The following is a 17,666-nucleotide window of genomic DNA, read 5'->3' as shown; positions in this document are numbered from 1 at the left end:
TGACAACATCGCCGTCTCGCTTACTCTTGAAGAATGAGATTGGAGAGACAGTCACCAATTTTACTTGTAAACAGTTATTGTCACGATAGTTTTTAAAATACGCACTATTGGTGCCAGTAAATCCATACACGTGTAAAGGCGCTATAATGCATCGGCTTACAAGTCCTGCTGATTCATTATTATTATGGTGACAAGATTTAGAGAGTTACAATCAACCATATCCGATCCATGTTAGCTACCTCAGGCGTGACAGTGATTCTAAGAGTTTTTCAAAACTCTAAACTCCTACTTCATTGTTATAATATGATATCTTTCCATATCGACTGTTTAATCTACAAACTAGCCAACTGCACTTTTGACCAAAAATGAGATTTTGATGGCATTTTGTTATAAAGCATGTTCACACAAAATTTCAAACTCCTAAACCTATAAATAAATGCATTATCATTCTTCAAACAAATCAGCCAACTGCAGGTGCCAAATTTTCATTACTTATCGTAAATGGAACAACTCTGCTTTTTATATAAAATGTCTTTATATATAAAAGGGAAGCTAAAATACTGTATTAATTCATAAGGTGGCCATACACGTACAGTTTGAGTAGCAGGTTGAACACGGCACAGACAATAACTGTACGTTAGTGGGCACACCACAGATCAGTTCAAACAACCCCATTAAAATCTGTCGAACTGTCAACAGACGTGCCCATATACGTACAGTTATTATCTGTGGCAGAGCAAGTGTCAAAAACTATGGAGGTTAGGTTCACGAAGATAATACACAGGGGTAGTGTGTAAATTAGTTTTAAGTGGGGTATACTTGAACGATATTGATACACGAATAATTTTACTTTAAATTTATTATGATTATATATGTTTTTATTAGAAATAAATTGACATAAAATACACACCAATGACGTTGGTAAAATAAATCATAATTTCACTAGTGGATTGTGTATTTTATCGATTCACCGAAACAATATTACCTATACACATTCATGTAAATATAAAATATGATCTATAATCTTTTCTTTTGAATAAATTATTCCCTTTAATGGACATATGAGTCAGTATTTATCTATTTGGTCATATTTTTAGAATACGGTAATATTTATAAATTGATTTTATATTCCTACAATAAATTTAAACATGCCACAAAATTATATTTACATGAATCATTAGATTAATTTTTATTTAGATTTACCGACATTGTCATTCACAATTAGGTATATTAACCCTTTCTAAGCGTTACGAATCCCGACTTAGTACAACAGTGCGCATTGTTATTTCAAGCATCAATAAATCGTAATAAATGTCAGTCAAACATACACAAATAGAGTAGTAAAAAATCGGAGTCAAGTTCAAAAATGATTATGACAGAACCTAATATTTTATGTGACTCTAAAAATAAACATTCGTCGCCTAAAACTGATAAGAAATCACGAACAAGATTTCTTCATTGAAAAAATGCCGGCTTACTCGAGCGGCGCCATGACACTTACGAAATGGTGCTGGACTAATGCGTCGATGACAGATTAACAAGTGTAAGAACAGTTCAGTATTATAGTCTACGGCTACGATTTCGACAAATATGTCATACACATAATGAATAATAATATGGTTTATGACTTTTATGAGCATTTTTGTTGAGTGTGTTAAAAAAATATCAGTCATAAATAGCTCATTTTTATAGCATCCAGGACATCTCAAACTGTGTAACTTTTATTTGAACTCCCATACACATTGCAGCACTGCAGGTCGAGTATAAATAAATCATCCTTGAGAACTACTGGCTATTTGAGAGTAATGTACTTACCACCAGTGCCTGGTTTGTAACTGTATGGCCGCCATTACGTATTAACTGGCATGTTCAACCTGTTACTCAAACTGTACGTATATCGTCGCTGTAGGATTGGTTTCCCGAATAGACAAAATGTTCAGGAGACGAAAAACAAATTTCATAATCCTATATTTAAATACGTGGAGATATTTAAATTGTTGTTTTTACAGCATATGAATGATGTATTCATTACCATTACAAAGTAATTTAAAGAAAGGGATGGTTCTCGTCCAATTAGATACAAAAAAACATTCTGCATTAAGAGGTTGATTTCGACAAAAACGGATATTTGGGAAACCAATCCTATAGCGACGATATGGCCATCTATTGTGTAGGTTATTTGTAAAAAAAATTTTTGGAATTGATAAATTCCGCTCGATAGTTATATTATTAAGTTTTTTGTACTTTTTGAACAATTTGCCCAAATGGAGTTAGCCAGTTTGCAGATTAACGCATTCGCTGCTGAATAGATAATGAGAATTTAATTGCCCCCTTTAAAATGCACGTTAATTACATCGATCGGCCGCCTGGTCATTACGCGCCGTGTGCGTCTTCCGCGTCCAAAGTATTAAGCAGTCGATATGCTGGTTAAAAATTAATAAAGCCATTTTAGGTCTTAAGTCTAAGGCTAGGCCCACACTAGACGGAAGTTCCGTCACTGAAATTACGTCGCGGTAAATCCGTTACTAAACATTACAGCCACATTCAATATTCCATGGCAGATTATCAGTCGACTGCCAACGCTACACGAATGTGCCGCGTTGCATTAAGTAACGTGCAATGCAATGTTGCCGATCCGATATCTGTTATATCCGGAAACTAGTTAAGTGTCTAAGTTAGAGGTGAGTTGGAAATACTGTCACCAGTTTGTGTACTTAAGTTTCGGATGAAACTACCCATACTAAGTATTTGTTGCCCAATAAACTTGTTTCAAGAAACTTGAAACGTATTAGATGTTCGAATTCGAACGCATTCGATAATAATATCATCGCCGTGACTCGCTATTCCGTGATGCTGGTTGACTTTCAACGCTATTGATATTAAATGCGCGCGAGCAAGATATCATGATACATGTATGTCTAGCCGTGATATTATACTCAACTGTCATTGTTCTCCCTTTCTCCTCTGTTGTAAAGTTGGTATAGTGAAGGACAGAAACGGTCACGTCATGTTCGTTTTATAGTATACTTTTGAGATCGCCTTAGGGTTTTAGTTTAAGAGTTTTAGTTTCAGTTGAGTATGAAACTTTATCGAGTCCAGGAGTTCGACGCATGGTATGAGATCTCGCCGTCCGCTAGCTAGTTCGTAGTCTTGCTACGTATGAAATCATCGCCTCGGCGTCGCGACTCGCGTATGTTTAGTATGCGACGGGTTTTAGTTTTAGATTCAGTTGAGTAAGACATTTACATCGATTTGACGTCAGTCGCAAGCCGGAATAGCGGAGTTCTGATAACTGAAAATGAATAACTGAACTGACTACGCGTTTATCTGGTTTTGTCACGTCGAGTTTCTCGATTTTTAGTGTTATAATTGGAACTTATAAACATAAACTGAATTCAAATTGTATGCGTGATTGTATAAATGGATAATAATTATATTATACTTAATAAACAATTATTGTAAAAATGGCTACTAAAAGGTTAAGTTTCGTGTGGAATCGTTCCAAAGAAATAGTTACAAATTATGCCATCTGTAATGTTTGTAAAATAAAAAGCCAGTGTCAAATTTGAAGAAACTTTTACAGCGCAAGCACCCAACTATTCATATTGAATTTGCCAGGCAAAATATAGCTCCACCTGTAAATGAAAATGCTTTATAGATAAATGAAACCAGTGCTTTTAATGCTTCAGTATTTTCTACTGAAACAGGAGTGACTAGTGCCATAGTTCCAGCTGTACCTGTCTCGAAAATGGGACTTTTTGAAAAGCGGATGTATTTTTAACGATTCTATTATAGCCGATATTTCAAATACTAGTAAGTATTTTGGAACAAGTTTCAATACTAAGCATTTTTTAATACTGGTAGTAAGTATACTTAGTCTTCAAAATCGACCAGTTTTCCCACCTCTAGTCTAAGTACCTAATTGGTGTTTTCGCCGACAACATTGAAAAAGTATCCACGCATATGGTTGAAATTGCATGTAAAAAATCCAGGCTTTGTGAAGTCAGTAGGTACCTACCAGCGCCAGCGTCTCAGCACTTCATTACAATAAACAACTTCTTTTGTAGTTTATGAATGCCATGCTTGTTTCGGGGATTTTTATGTTGGTTTTCAGATTTTTTATGTTCTATGCTTAAATAGAACTTGGAACGAAAAATTTTATATAACGATGTAACCAATAATGCTTATAACGAGCAAATTCAGTCGGTCCCATCTTCTTCGTAATAACTAAGTTCGACTGTATTACTTTTAGACAGAAAAAAAATAATTTTGAAAATATCCTCTCTTTTTACAGCAACGACTTACGCACACTGGATGAAGATTTCAGTACCGCTGAAAGCAAGTTAAACTCCACTAAGGCTATGGCTACGCAGTCCCTTAACAGATCCCGCGACAGCTATAATGATGCCTTGGATATATATGCCCAAGTTAATGCAACGACTATCCCCAAGATTAATTCCAAAGGAATAGGATCTGACGCCAATGACTTGAAGAATGAGGTATGTTATAACTCTAATAAAATTGCCATTTATCCAAGTAGATTATGACACGCTTAGGATGAAGGAGGGTAGCGTTCGTGGTAGTGTTCCTGTGTGTGTGTGTTGGCAGAGTATTGCTAATATTTTAGTTCTTCAAACCTCACCCTCCTTTTTGAACACATAGTTTACATAGTGGCATGCCAATTAAACTGCATTATGCAGCTGATTTAACCAGTGATATTCAAACGATGCCGCAGGCTAACAAAAAAAATAATGATCACAGGCAATCTTAATTTAATGAACTTATGCACCATCACAATCAGTGTTAACTTAAGTGTTTTTCTTACCAGATTAATTATTAGAATTAGATTAACCTAAAGCGTTAAAGATAGCGTTAGATTCTAGACTGAATTTTTGAATAGCTAAAGATAGTGGTTCCTAATCCGATTGTATCATAAAGACTCCACAGCTTGTCATTTGCGGCAACATTTATTAAAAAAAAACAAACTAAATGTTTCACAAAACGTCGAGGTTGTCACTTAACTTATAAAAAATATGTGAACTAAATTTAAAAAATGTGATTTTCATTGAATATGCTAGCAATATCTAATGTCTACATCTGTGTAAGAATCCTGAATCCATAAAGGCTAAGACAAACGGCGCAGCAAGATGCAGCGATGACATGGATACTAGGTCAGTTTGGTTTTGCCAGATGTACATAGACAATGCAATGCACATTTAGCAAGCAATTGAACCTCGTAATTCATGTCCATACAATAAAAGATTTGCAAACCTCTTAAAATCGTTTTGTGTAGAGTTTGTTCTTTTTTCATTTTTTTTTTATTTTTTTTATTTATTAAGGAAACAAACAGTTACATTTTGATTACAAAAATTTAAAATATAATACTTAATGAAAAGTTATTGCAACCAGCAAAGTTTCCATGTATACATTATAATATAGTTAAGGCTAACAAGATAGAGAGTAAGAATAACATAAATATAAAGAAATTACATAAGAAAATTACATGAGAAAAATGAGGAAGAATAATAAATAATTAAATTATATACAAAAAAAAGTAACATAAAAAAAAATATATATATATATCTATTTATAAGTATATATATCTATTTATACAAAATTTGTGAGATAGCGCGTTTAAATGAAACAGGTGGATTATTAAAAGGATCAACGGTGGAGAAATACATATTATAATTTAAACAAGAGCACGGAATAAAAGAGTTTTGTGCATAATTAGAACCGCTACGACTGATATGGTACAAAGTTTGGTTTCGCGTAAATCTTGATGGACAATGGAAACCCACCCTTTCGAGTAGGTTTGGCGAGTCAACAAAACTATTGATAATTTTAAAAAGAAAATCAGATATAGAACATCGACTTTCCAAAGATGGTACCATAAAAGTTGCAGCGGTCGAAATAGAATTAGATAAATCATAACAGTAAGTCGTCACTGTTTTAGCAAAACCATCTATGTGCACTTTGTCAAATTGTGCAGGAGAAGGATAAAACTGAATAAAAAAATAATATTACATTTAAACATTAAAATTATGAAGATTGCTTTATTATAATCAGAATATGGTCTAAAATTATTATTTTGTTTACAAAAATCTTTTATTTTTAATACAAAAATAATAAAAATACAGTTTATGATGTCACATAAGTTGTTTTGATCGTTTTGTAAATACACATAGTTTAATTTATTCATCAAAAGGTGAATAATAATAAATTTTCACTCATGAAAAACTGTTACATAAATAATAGTTAAAATATAATAGTTAAAATTGCAATATCGTTTTATTAATTATTAATGCAATATTGAGATGATATTATATTTATAAGTTCGTTTACTTTCTATTAGCAGGTTTAAATGTTAGGTTATCGTAGAAATAATGATGATCTTTCTCTATTACACTTTTTAATTCCTGAAGATGTACCGTACCTATGTATTTCGACTGCGATATTGGCAATGATTCATTATATATATTACAAAAGCCATCGAACGGATGCACTGATAAAAGTTGAGTTTGTAAAAGATTGTTCCATCTGGTAGATACTTTAACATTTTAATATTATCATCATTAGCGGCTTCTCCCTTAGGTCATTTGGTCATTGACCTTCCAAAAATAAATATCTTACAATCTATGTAGGTTATAATCTAAGATGTAGGTACAATGTCTTATAATTATCGGTTAACTCGTCAACTCGGGACGCACGCTAACCATACGTATAAAATTTAAACAGAAGGAATCACGATCGGTTGCTGTGTAGTGTATACCTTGGGTCATTTCGGAACCTGCCGGGATAAAATATTTATAAATATTTCTCTTTCTCTCTCATTTTTCCTATGTCAGACGAAGAGAAGAACAAAACCTTTTTCTTTTTCTTCATATTATTTTGTCGCCGTATTAGGCGTGACTTTGGTCATTGCCAGAAATGAAAGAGATGTAAATTTTCAATGTGTTAAAATGAAACAGGTATAAAATTAGCGAGCGTGTTTTGTTTTGGTAAACCTTTTTATACTTATTTGTTATCGCTTCCTATTGTTTGAAATTTGCATATGCAATTTCAATGTTTGTATGCAGTTTAGTTTAAATCCAACCTTTGAGTAATACGCATTGATTGCATTCATTGTGTTAAACCATTATATACAAGTTATCGCTTAAAATGTCATCTGCCATATTTATCATAAAATTTACCTTCTAATAAAATCAGTGGGAATATAAAAAGTGTTTTATATATATAAATGATCCCGCCGTTACATAACAGTACACAACACTTTTTCTGACAGTGACAGTTAAATGAAAAATGAAGCTAAAAAGCTACGGTGTTTTTATTAAATGTGTTTGATTGTTTGATGTGAAATGGACATTTTTTGAAGAGTAAGTAAGTACCTATCTATAACAATTTCTAGCACTTTTTTTATAATGTTTAAAAACCCAATTTGCAATACGTTTTTTAAGTATTCAACGAAAAGCCAAGCTCCAATAATATTCTTACTTATTTAAAAATGACCCCCTAAGTGTTCAAGCCTAGGACCGCCAATGATTATCATATACAACAGGATCTCCGATTCGTTTTCCTGGTCTGATTGAACTTAATCCAGATTTAATCTTATCCATAATTCTTAAAAATTAAAAATCAATGACATTAATTTTATAAGGTTGTTTTGGTCTTGCCAGCCAAATACATGCTATATAATCAGACGGTGAATATATTGGAGGCTTAAAATACTTTTCCAAGGTGGCATGTGCACTATCGCCCTCCATCATGGTGTGGCCTTTTTCTAGAAAAAGCTGTTGAATCTCGATGTTTTTTCTCTCTAAAAATATCACTTAGAGCAGTAGCGAATAATTTATTTCGGTTTCGATATCCACACCCATCCGATTTTAGAATTATTTCATTGTATTGTCCTGCTTTCGATGAGATGAGACAAATTCATTAGAAGATACATTATTAAGAATGTATATGGTGAAATTGTGCAGTTGCAGCTTTTGTTTATAATACATTTTTAATGCCTGTGTTTTTGGACATAGCAGCACACTTTGGAGATCCATCGTGATTACTAACCATCCAGTAATACTTCTGGTACTCTCCGTCATTTCATTTTTGGTCTTCTAGCATCTCTTTTTTTAATAATGTGGCTATTGTATTCCATTTCTGAAACAGTCTTCATTTTATAACCACAGTAGATGGCAGTGATGGCACACTGATCTTTATTTACGTGGTTGGTGGATACTGATTTTTTGGTGTTAATGAATTAGAAAAAAGGATACTTCTGCTGTTTTATGACCATTTTCCAGAGACCATTTTTTTATATTCATCATGCATTTGTATTTTGGATCAGAAACATGATTCCACATACACCCTGGAGGTATTTTCTCTACAATAATGGCTGGGAACTTCGGAATTAGATCCAACCACAATGTAACATTTTTTCACAAATCTCTCCCATTTTGCACTACCAATTATTTATCTTCATTCAGATTCTTATTACATGTCACTGTGGCTTTCAATTGGCCACTGTCATCGAAACGTTTGTAGTTGTTTCCCCAACTTTTAAATTCATTCTCGCCTATACCCTATTGGCCATGTAGGCATCTTCCAGAAATTATTGAGTATTTCCTGCCTCTCTTCTTGAGAAAATTCCCCACAAAGAAATGACGTGACGGTTTTTTCAATCACCTAATGTGAGCATGCATCTTTCATTTTTCAAACTGTTGTGCAAGACCATAATGCATAATTAAATATAAAAAAAAACTGTAAAAAAACATTACACTCTCGATATTGAAATACCATATATATGTTACTATAATATCCACATAGTTGTTTTTGTAAACCGTGGTTTTTGAACCTTACACATAGCTGATTTTTATTTTTTGAAATAACTCCGGAGCGAGTTTGCCAAACACATAGATCTTTTTACTGGCCTATAGAGAAAAAAATAAGGAATGACTCGGTATTCAAAAGTCATTTTTGATAAAAGTGACACATAGATGGTTTTGCTAAAACGGTGACGAAGTTTTAAAATTGACATGCTTACGAAATCGCTTTTGTACCGCTTCGAGACGATTTATATATGTAACATAATGTGGATTCCACACGACAGTGTAGTAAACTAGTAGCAAACTCAACTATGGATCTAGCATATGAGAAGTAAAGTAGCTTCAGAACATCCGGTGATCTGAATGGTTTAGATATCCGAAGAATAAAACCTAGTAATTTTAAAGCTTTATTGATAGTTTCATTGATATGTGCGTTAAAATTCATCTTATTATCCATTATAACACCCAGGGGCCTTATGTTAGAACTTGCGAGTCGTGTGGTCGAAAACTGTGCGGTATGACAAGTTACGAGGGTGGGTCAATAAGTCCTTAGAAAAGCCGACAGGTGGCGCGACTAGTACTGTAAGCGGTTTGTTTTCATGCAGCGGCACTTCCGATTCAGTATGCTGCGAAGTTTCAATCAGATTGGTCGGGTTGTTGTGTGTTTCTCGTACATTTAAAAAAAAAATTTGCTTGTGGAAAATGGAAAAATGGAAAATGGAGAAAATTGAGTTTAGAGCTGTTATTAAACATTTTAATATAAAAGGGTTAACAGCAAAGGAAATAAAAAATGAGTTGGATTTAGTTCACGGCATATCTGCTCCTTCACTTGCAACTATTTATAACTGGTTAAATGAATTTAAACGTGGTCGTACATCAACAAAGGATGAACCACGCTCAGGACGTCCTGTAGAGGTGACTACACCAGAAATGATCAATAAAATCCACGATATGGTGTTAAGTGACCGAAGATTAAAGTTGAGTGAGATAATTGAGGTTACAGGGATCTCAAAAGGTAGCGTCATTTCTATTTTACATGACAAATTGGGCATGAAAAAAATTTCTGCAAGATGGGTGCCGCGTTTGCTCACAGTCGACAATAAACGCAATAGGGTGGTGGCCTCTAAAGCCCTGTTGTCGCTCATGCAACGCAATCCGGATGAATTTTTTCTTCGCTTTGTGACTGTAGATGAAACATGGATACACCACTATACTCCCGAGACAAAAGAACAGTCAAAGCAGTGGATTGCGAAAGGCGAACCATGTCCAAAGAAGGCGAAAACCGTAAAATCAGCTGGTAAGGTTATGGCTACTGTATTTTGGGATGCACGTGGAATTATTTTCGTTGACTATTTGGAAAAAGGAAAAACAATAACAGGGGATTATTATGCATCTTTATTGGACCAGCTAAAAAACAAAATTGAAGAAAAACGGCCTCATTTAAACAGGAAAAAAATCCTCTTTCATCAGGACAATGCCCGTGTTCACACATGTTTACGATCAATGGCTAAAATTGAAGAATTGAAGTTCGAATTGGTCGACCACCCACCGTATTCGCCAGATTTAGCCCCCAGTGACTTTTTCCTTTTCCCAAACTTAAAAAAATGGCTAAGTGGACAACGTTTTTTTTCAAATGAAGAAGTCATCGATCGGACAAATGCTTATTTTGAGGACCTTCCGAAAACTTATTTTTCTGACGGTTTAAAAAAAATTGAGAAACGTCTAACCAAGTGTATTGAGCTCCAAGGAGATTATGTTGAGAAATAAAAAAAAAATACAAAAATAAAAACTGTTTTAATGCTTTTTTCTAAGGAATTATTGACCCACCCTCGTAGTATCGTCCGTTTCATTCCGTATACCATAATACCTATTTTTGAAGCCACTCGCGAGTAACCACTTGGCAACATCGCCAAAACCGAGAAAATCGATGTCTATGGTACGAGATGAAACGTCAAAAATGAAATGTCAAACGAAATCATTATTTTTGTTGGTTATGTTTGTGTATAATTCCTATAATATTCGATTGATTTAGTATAATATGATATAGATATATGTACGTAGAATATAACCTTACATAAATGCGAAACCATATAATATTATTACACTGTAAAACAAGATTTAACAAAATAAACAGTGTCTTCAATAACATTTATTTTTATGTAGGTATTTATTCATTACAAACCATTTTAAAACATTAACATAATTAATTGAACTCAAGATAACAGAGTATTAAGTAACATTGTGAATAATATAATTATTTGGCATCTTTATTGTTTATAAATTGGTAATTGCCGTGTTCTTTCCGTGAGCGAACTCCTTCATTTTGACGTTTTGATTTTCAAGTTCACTGTCACATACGAAACGAAATATCAAAATAAACATGGAAATAGGTACATGAATTCACGTCCTTCGTCGTGCAAAAGTAGCAAAAGAAAAGAGAGGTTATGTCCGTCTCAACATTATACCTACCTACGACTTTTTAATTCTCCATATGTCATAATGTGTCAAAATATAACATAGGTACATCTTCTAATTCACCCATACAACCATATTCATTTTTTCGCATTGTAAACTCTTCACGCTTGTAGATAGTAACATTAAACTTACGATAATATACCTATATGGCGTGAGAATTTGTAAAATATATCTCACAAGCTCTTTGTTTAACCGGAAATTACGTATAAATTGTGCATCACTGAGTGAAAAAGCATTTTGACATAAGTTAGCATAATTATTTGATCTGTTTCGCGGATGATTATGTGATCCTAAAAGTGCAGTCAAAGTAACTATTTATGGGATTGACATATTTTACAATAATTGGGTGAACGATACAAATATATAGCAATGCTTTGGCGAAATATAAAATAATAATATGTAGGTAATTATGCTCGCGAGCCCAATAATAACATACTATCTTTTCGCAGCCTAGCCTTTCACTTTTATTTGACAGTTCAAAACTAAACTACGTTATCGGCGCGAGATATCAGTGCGCATGCTCACAGACTCAAGTCGTATGGGCGACTATGGTCACGAGTGCCCTTTGGTATGTGCAATAATTTCGACACGGATTATGACTAATTCAGGTAGTGATAAGTTTCGACATGCCATATTTCGATAACCTACGTCACGTTTGCGAATAACTACGATGTTTCACACGATTCGCAAGTTCTAACATAAGACCCCAGGTCACGTATTTTTGAGCTGCGTTTCAAGGGTTCGACTCCTAGTTTGTATTCTGTGTTGATGGGGTTCATACTTCTGGAGAATGTTATTGACGAGCGTTTGTTGGCGTTTAAATAAAGGTGATTCAATTGACAATATCTATACAGTCTATCTAAGTCAGATTGTAACTCAATACAATCATCGACTGAATAGAAATTTTTATATATTTTTGTGTCATCTGCATAGATGGAAAATTGTGAGTTAAGAAAACAGGTGCACATATCATTAATATATAAGATGAATAATAAGGGACCAAGGTGGGACCGCTGCGGTACTCCAGGTGGAATGTGTATAAAACTGGAAACGAATCCTTTAATTGCAACAGCTTGCGACCGATTTGAGATGTATGAAGAAATCCAACGAAATAAATCACCGTGAATCCCCAGGGCCCAGAATTTTTCAAGTAAAATGCAGTGATTGATTTTATCGAAAGCTTTAGAAAAGTCCGTGTATATAGCGACAACTTGTGTTTTACTGCCCATAGAATTAAGTATGAAATCAGTGAACTCGAGTAGGTTAGTTTCTACGGAGCGTCTCCTGAAAAAACCATGTTGATTTGGTGTGATGAAGTTACGTAAAGCTTCAAAAATATGGTCGGAAATGATCTTTTCTAACAATTTTCCGAAAATAGGAAGTTTGGATATCGGCCTGTAATTAGTAATGACGCTTTTGTTTTTAAATATTGGAGTAATTCATGCTTTCTTCCATACATTAGGAAAACATCCGCTTTTAACAGAAAAGTTAAATAAAATTGATAATGGGAAGGCCAATTCTTCTCCACAAGAAGCAATCAAAATGGGAGGAATACGATCAGAACCTGCACCTTTATTTATGTCTATGTTTTTAATGTATGAAATAACTGATGACGGAGTGAATATTATTGAACTAATTATCATAGTGCTAACATCTTGCAAAAAAGGTGTTTGTAAGGATGACGGAAAAAATACAGATTTAAAATAGTCATTGAATAAATTACATATAGATTTGCCATCTGAAACAATTTTTTCATCAAGGAGCATTTCACCGGGAATATTGGACCCATTGGATTTGGATTTAACGAATGACCAAAAACATTTTGAGTTTCGCTTAATGGATTTTTCTGCCCGTAAAATGAAGTCTTCATAACATTTTTTAGCAAGGTGTTTTTGCCTTTTTCTTAAAATGACAAATGTATCATAGTCTATACTTTTTCCATTTTTTATGATACTTTAGTTTTTCTTTTATAACTTTTATTAAGGGTTTGGAAAACCAGGGAGGATAACGATGACTTGGAGTTATGCATTTTTTCGTTACGTTAGTATCAATTAACTCCCAAAGTTTAGCATAGAAACAAGCCGAGGCATCCTCCATATTCATGTTTGGTAACATAATAGTTTCCCAAGATACTGCGGAGAGATCCTTTTTGAGTTCGGTATAATCGCAATTTTTAAATAAATATGTCTCACGAACAGCCGCTTGTAACGTTTTCTTTTTGGTTATACTAAAACTAATAATAAAGGATTTATGATGTGCATATTCTGGACTAAGGGGTTTAATTCACGAGGTAACCACGCAGTTACTAATGTCAGAAATTACAAGATCAAGAATATGATTATTAATATTACATTTAGAGTTAAATTGATGCATGTTCGTGAAGGATAAAAAATCAGTTAAACTGGTACAAAACGGATCATTGTTGTAATCAGGGTGGAGATAATTGACATCATCAGATGATGTCCAGTCTAAATTTGGAAGATTGTAATCTCCTACCATAATAAAATCTTCATCAGTATGGGAATGATATGTGGTAGAGCTTTTTTCCAAGTGCGCACTCAGATTGGTTTTAAAATCGGTTCCGCGTGGATGGTAGGAACAACATAGATTTATAATTTTAGTGAGACTTTCAGTCTTCAAGGTAACCCAAAGATCCTCAGCACTACTATTCCATTGAGGCTGAAGGGATGCACTGAATTCCAATTTCACTGCGATTAATACACCACCACCCATTTTTTTCCCAACTGATTTATAATCGCGATCTCGGCAAAATTTTAAATTTCAAAATTCAATTGAAAATGAAAATTATAGTTTTTTTTTTCGACCATGTCCGATCCTAATAGGATCATATGGGCCTCCACAGAGTAGAGGTTTTGTATTAACACATTTTGCGCGGGCCTCAACACAAAGGCAGAGGTACACGCAGTGGGCGAAAACCAGCGGAAATTGAAATAAAATCGAATTTTACAAAAATCGCTCTATCTTCCAAACTATCAGTTATTTTTTGAATGGATGATGAATGAAATTTGGAATTCACACTCACCATATATTGCTCCTCAGTGCTGTGTTTCTTTTTAGAACAAATTGTTTAAAATACATGGTGCTAATCACATATTTACAGGAAGGTTTCGTAAAAAATATTCCATTCACTATAAATAAATTCCTGCACAAAAATTATTATTCTAATATTTGGATAAAGTATGATATTTATGAAAACACTCACCCCTGTGTAGGGGGACGTCACAAAATGTACACATATAACTAGTCAAACTTTTCTTTTTGTGCACCGAACACACTCGACACTGTCTTTGTGGGTATTTTTTTTTACCATCTGTAACAATTTTTATCATTCGATGTTTCTTCATATCGAGTGATAACCTACCAGGATGATCACTTTTACCCGCTCTTCTTGGTAATCGTGATGTAGATGGCCCCGCTTCTTCCAAAATTGCGTTGGTTGGCGATATGGTCGGCTATTCAAAATTTGCTTACACTGCGCAAAAATTGTTTGTAAGTTAGTCTTTTGGTGGGATTTAATACTTTATAAACTTTAAAAGAATTAAAAAAAGCACAATTTAACAAATACATGACAACTCTCTTTGTCCATTTTTTTGTTCTTCGTATGATCGAGTAGTAAGAGAGATACTGATCCGCACGGTCAACCCCTTTCATATATTTATTATATTCTATAACACATAGCGGTTTCCAAATGTGTAGTCTCGTATTCCAATCGATTTTGTGACTCTCTAAAATGGTAGATGGATGTATTGTTGAAATCATTCGAACATCTCTCTTTGATTTCCAGAGTTGTAACAATACATCCTTTCGCCGACGGTAAATACTCTGTCCTGCACTAAGATTGACGTGTTTAAAACATTCTGGGAAGCCTCGGTTTATTCGCATTGTTCCACACGTCCTAATTTTATTTTCTAAAAGTGCTTCACTGGTTTTTACACTATTATAATAATTATCCATATAGACATGATGCCACAAATTTAAATACGGACCAAGAAGCAATTGGATGGTATCTAATAGTGGTCTTCCTTGACCACTGTAAATGATTAGATTACAGATGTATCCCGTAGTGGCTTCACTGACCATGCGCACTAGGATACCGTATTTTATTATCTTAGATGCATTATAGACTTTAAATACAAGTCTTCCCCGCCACAGTATAATACCTTCATCTAAAGAAAGTTCCCTTTGAGGCTTATAAACCGAAGAAAACCTCGGTATTAGGTATGTCATAATTGGCCTAATCTTTTCAAGGCGATCGCTGGAATCCGTAATGATATCGTTATTTGAAAAGTGCCACGAATGCCAAATTTGTCTAAAACGATCACGACTCATTGTTCTAGAATATATTGGTGTTTCTATACTCGGATCAGTAGACCAATAATCATCTCTTGTGTCTTTTCGAACTTGTCCCATAAGCAAAATTAGTCCGAGGAATTTTTTCATCTCACCAAGATTTACAGGCTTCCATTTGATAGATTTCTTCATTTTCTTGATTCGGGATTCATTTTGTGTGCGGTATCGATTGCTTTCTTCTACCATCATGCTAAGTAAATCATCTCCAATAAATAAACTAACTATATCCATCACATTTTCAGAATTGTTTGGTGCTACGCAAACACCAACGTTACCTAAAAATGGTTCAATATGCGGTGGGTTGTCTATTTCAGACCATTCCATGACTTCCTCTTCCTCCACTTCACTGTCTTCAGAATCACTGATCTGTAACGGTATCACTGGTACCCTTCTCGTGCGTGGGAACTCTTCACTATCGCTGTCGCTGCCTAATTCTGGCAAATCTTCACCAAAATAGGCAGGCAAATTATCGGCAAATATTTCGTCATCGCTTTCATAATTGTCTGAAGCTATTTTTTAAAGATTAAATAAAATATCGATTACTTAAATATATTTCACTTGTAAAAACACACCCGTTCTATAGCGCCGTATTTCAAGACTGAAAATTCAATACTGATATTTAATATAGATCGTAGTAGATTACAGACATCTAAATAACATTGGTTTCCACTCATGTTATAATTTATTGCTCCGCTCGCATACCAGCGTTATCGCACCGCACAATATCACTTACAACAAGTGCGAAGAATGCATTCCGTCGATCACAAATTGTCGTCTTTTCACTCGCTCACAAAGGCTAATATTATAGTATGAAAAGGAGGCATAGTATTTATCGCACATCATAAAAATATATATATAATCGCATTCACAGTACAGCGAACAAACCATGTTTAAAGAATACATCGATATTTCACAAAATGTTGTCTTCCTGCTCACCCATCACAAAATAAACAAGTGTAAAAAGAAGACGCATATAGTTTTAGCATTCTTATCGTCTACAGAAATATAGTTCGCTGATTTATTGACTCTAAACAAATTTCCTTATTACGCACAAGCTCTCATATGGGCTGCGCAAGAGTGTGTGTGTAAGTAAATGAAACGACGGTAAATTATTTATTTTTGTAGATGTGTGTGTAGTTTGAAACATTTTCAAGCCGTTGACATAAAATATTCGTATGCAATAATCGGGTAGAAATACCTTTCCCGCACTTCAAGTGGAGCCGGCGTAAAAGGTATTTCTACCCGTCCCGCCGTCGAACACCGGTACGGCGCGCGTGTAGAAATACCTTTCCCGCTCAAAATGTGTTAACAGATTTAGTTTTTTACGAGAAATGCATGTCAGCCACTTGCCAGACCCAGGATTCGAACCTGGGACCCACAGCGTTATAGTCCAACGCTTAAGCCGCGCGGCCACCGTGGGTGTAATACAGTTTCTTCGAAAAAAGAGTGTTTTTGATTTACAACGCTTACAAGGACCATCATTATATTTTACAGTCGTTATCCAAATATCAAATGGCGAATGGAGATAACTGCTTTGACTCCAGATCATTACACCAATCAATTCGTGACTGGACATGGTGGCTTCGCTGGCAGGCTCTTTGAGCTTGGTGTAGTTGGCCATTCAACATGTCCATGTGGCGGAGCAACACAGGATACAAACCACATCCTCTGGGAATGACCTAAAATGTATACAGAAAGGAAAGAGCTGCTCAAGTCGGTTCAACCAGCTGTTGGCCCCATCGGACCGTCCGACCTGGACGCCACAAAGGCCAATTTTATTGCATTTAGAAAATTTGCGGTGTCATACTGCCAACCTGAAGAGTTCTTCACTTGGAATGTTCGGCAGTTTTGTATTAGCTTTAATTTATTACTTACTACAATTTTTAATATTGCCTATACGTGCTCATCTCTCTAATGGGTACCTTAACTTAAAGTCATGTAAATTCAGACAAAGCACATTTGAGTGCAAGGTGACCTTAGTCTTGGTTAACTGCTGCCGAG

The 17,666-nt window shown here is 34.6% G+C and overlaps 1 protein-coding gene across 1 annotated transcript in view; it reads left to right on the top strand.

The window, feature by feature from the left end:
* The window catches only part of LanB2 (laminin subunit gamma-1), a 124,458-nt gene that overhangs the window by 78,926 nt on the left and 27,866 nt on the right, over nucleotides 1-17,666 (top strand). Inside the window, exon 19 of the mRNA XM_085947496.1 lies at nucleotides 4,295-4,499. Within this exon, the coding sequence (XP_085803622.1) occupies nucleotides 4,295-4,499 (205 nt within the window). The remainder of the gene's footprint in view (nucleotides 1-4,294; nucleotides 4,500-17,666) is intronic.

This window comes from Rhyacophila brunnea, unplaced genomic scaffold, assembly GCF_057557595.1.
Source record: "Rhyacophila brunnea isolate RB1 unplaced genomic scaffold, BYU_Rbru_1.0 scaffold_1, whole genome shotgun sequence".
Taxonomy (NCBI): Eukaryota; Metazoa; Arthropoda; class Insecta; order Trichoptera; family Rhyacophilidae; genus Rhyacophila; species Rhyacophila brunnea.
Note: the sequence above shows the minus strand (reverse complement) of the source record. Positions and strands in the feature narration are given on the sequence as shown.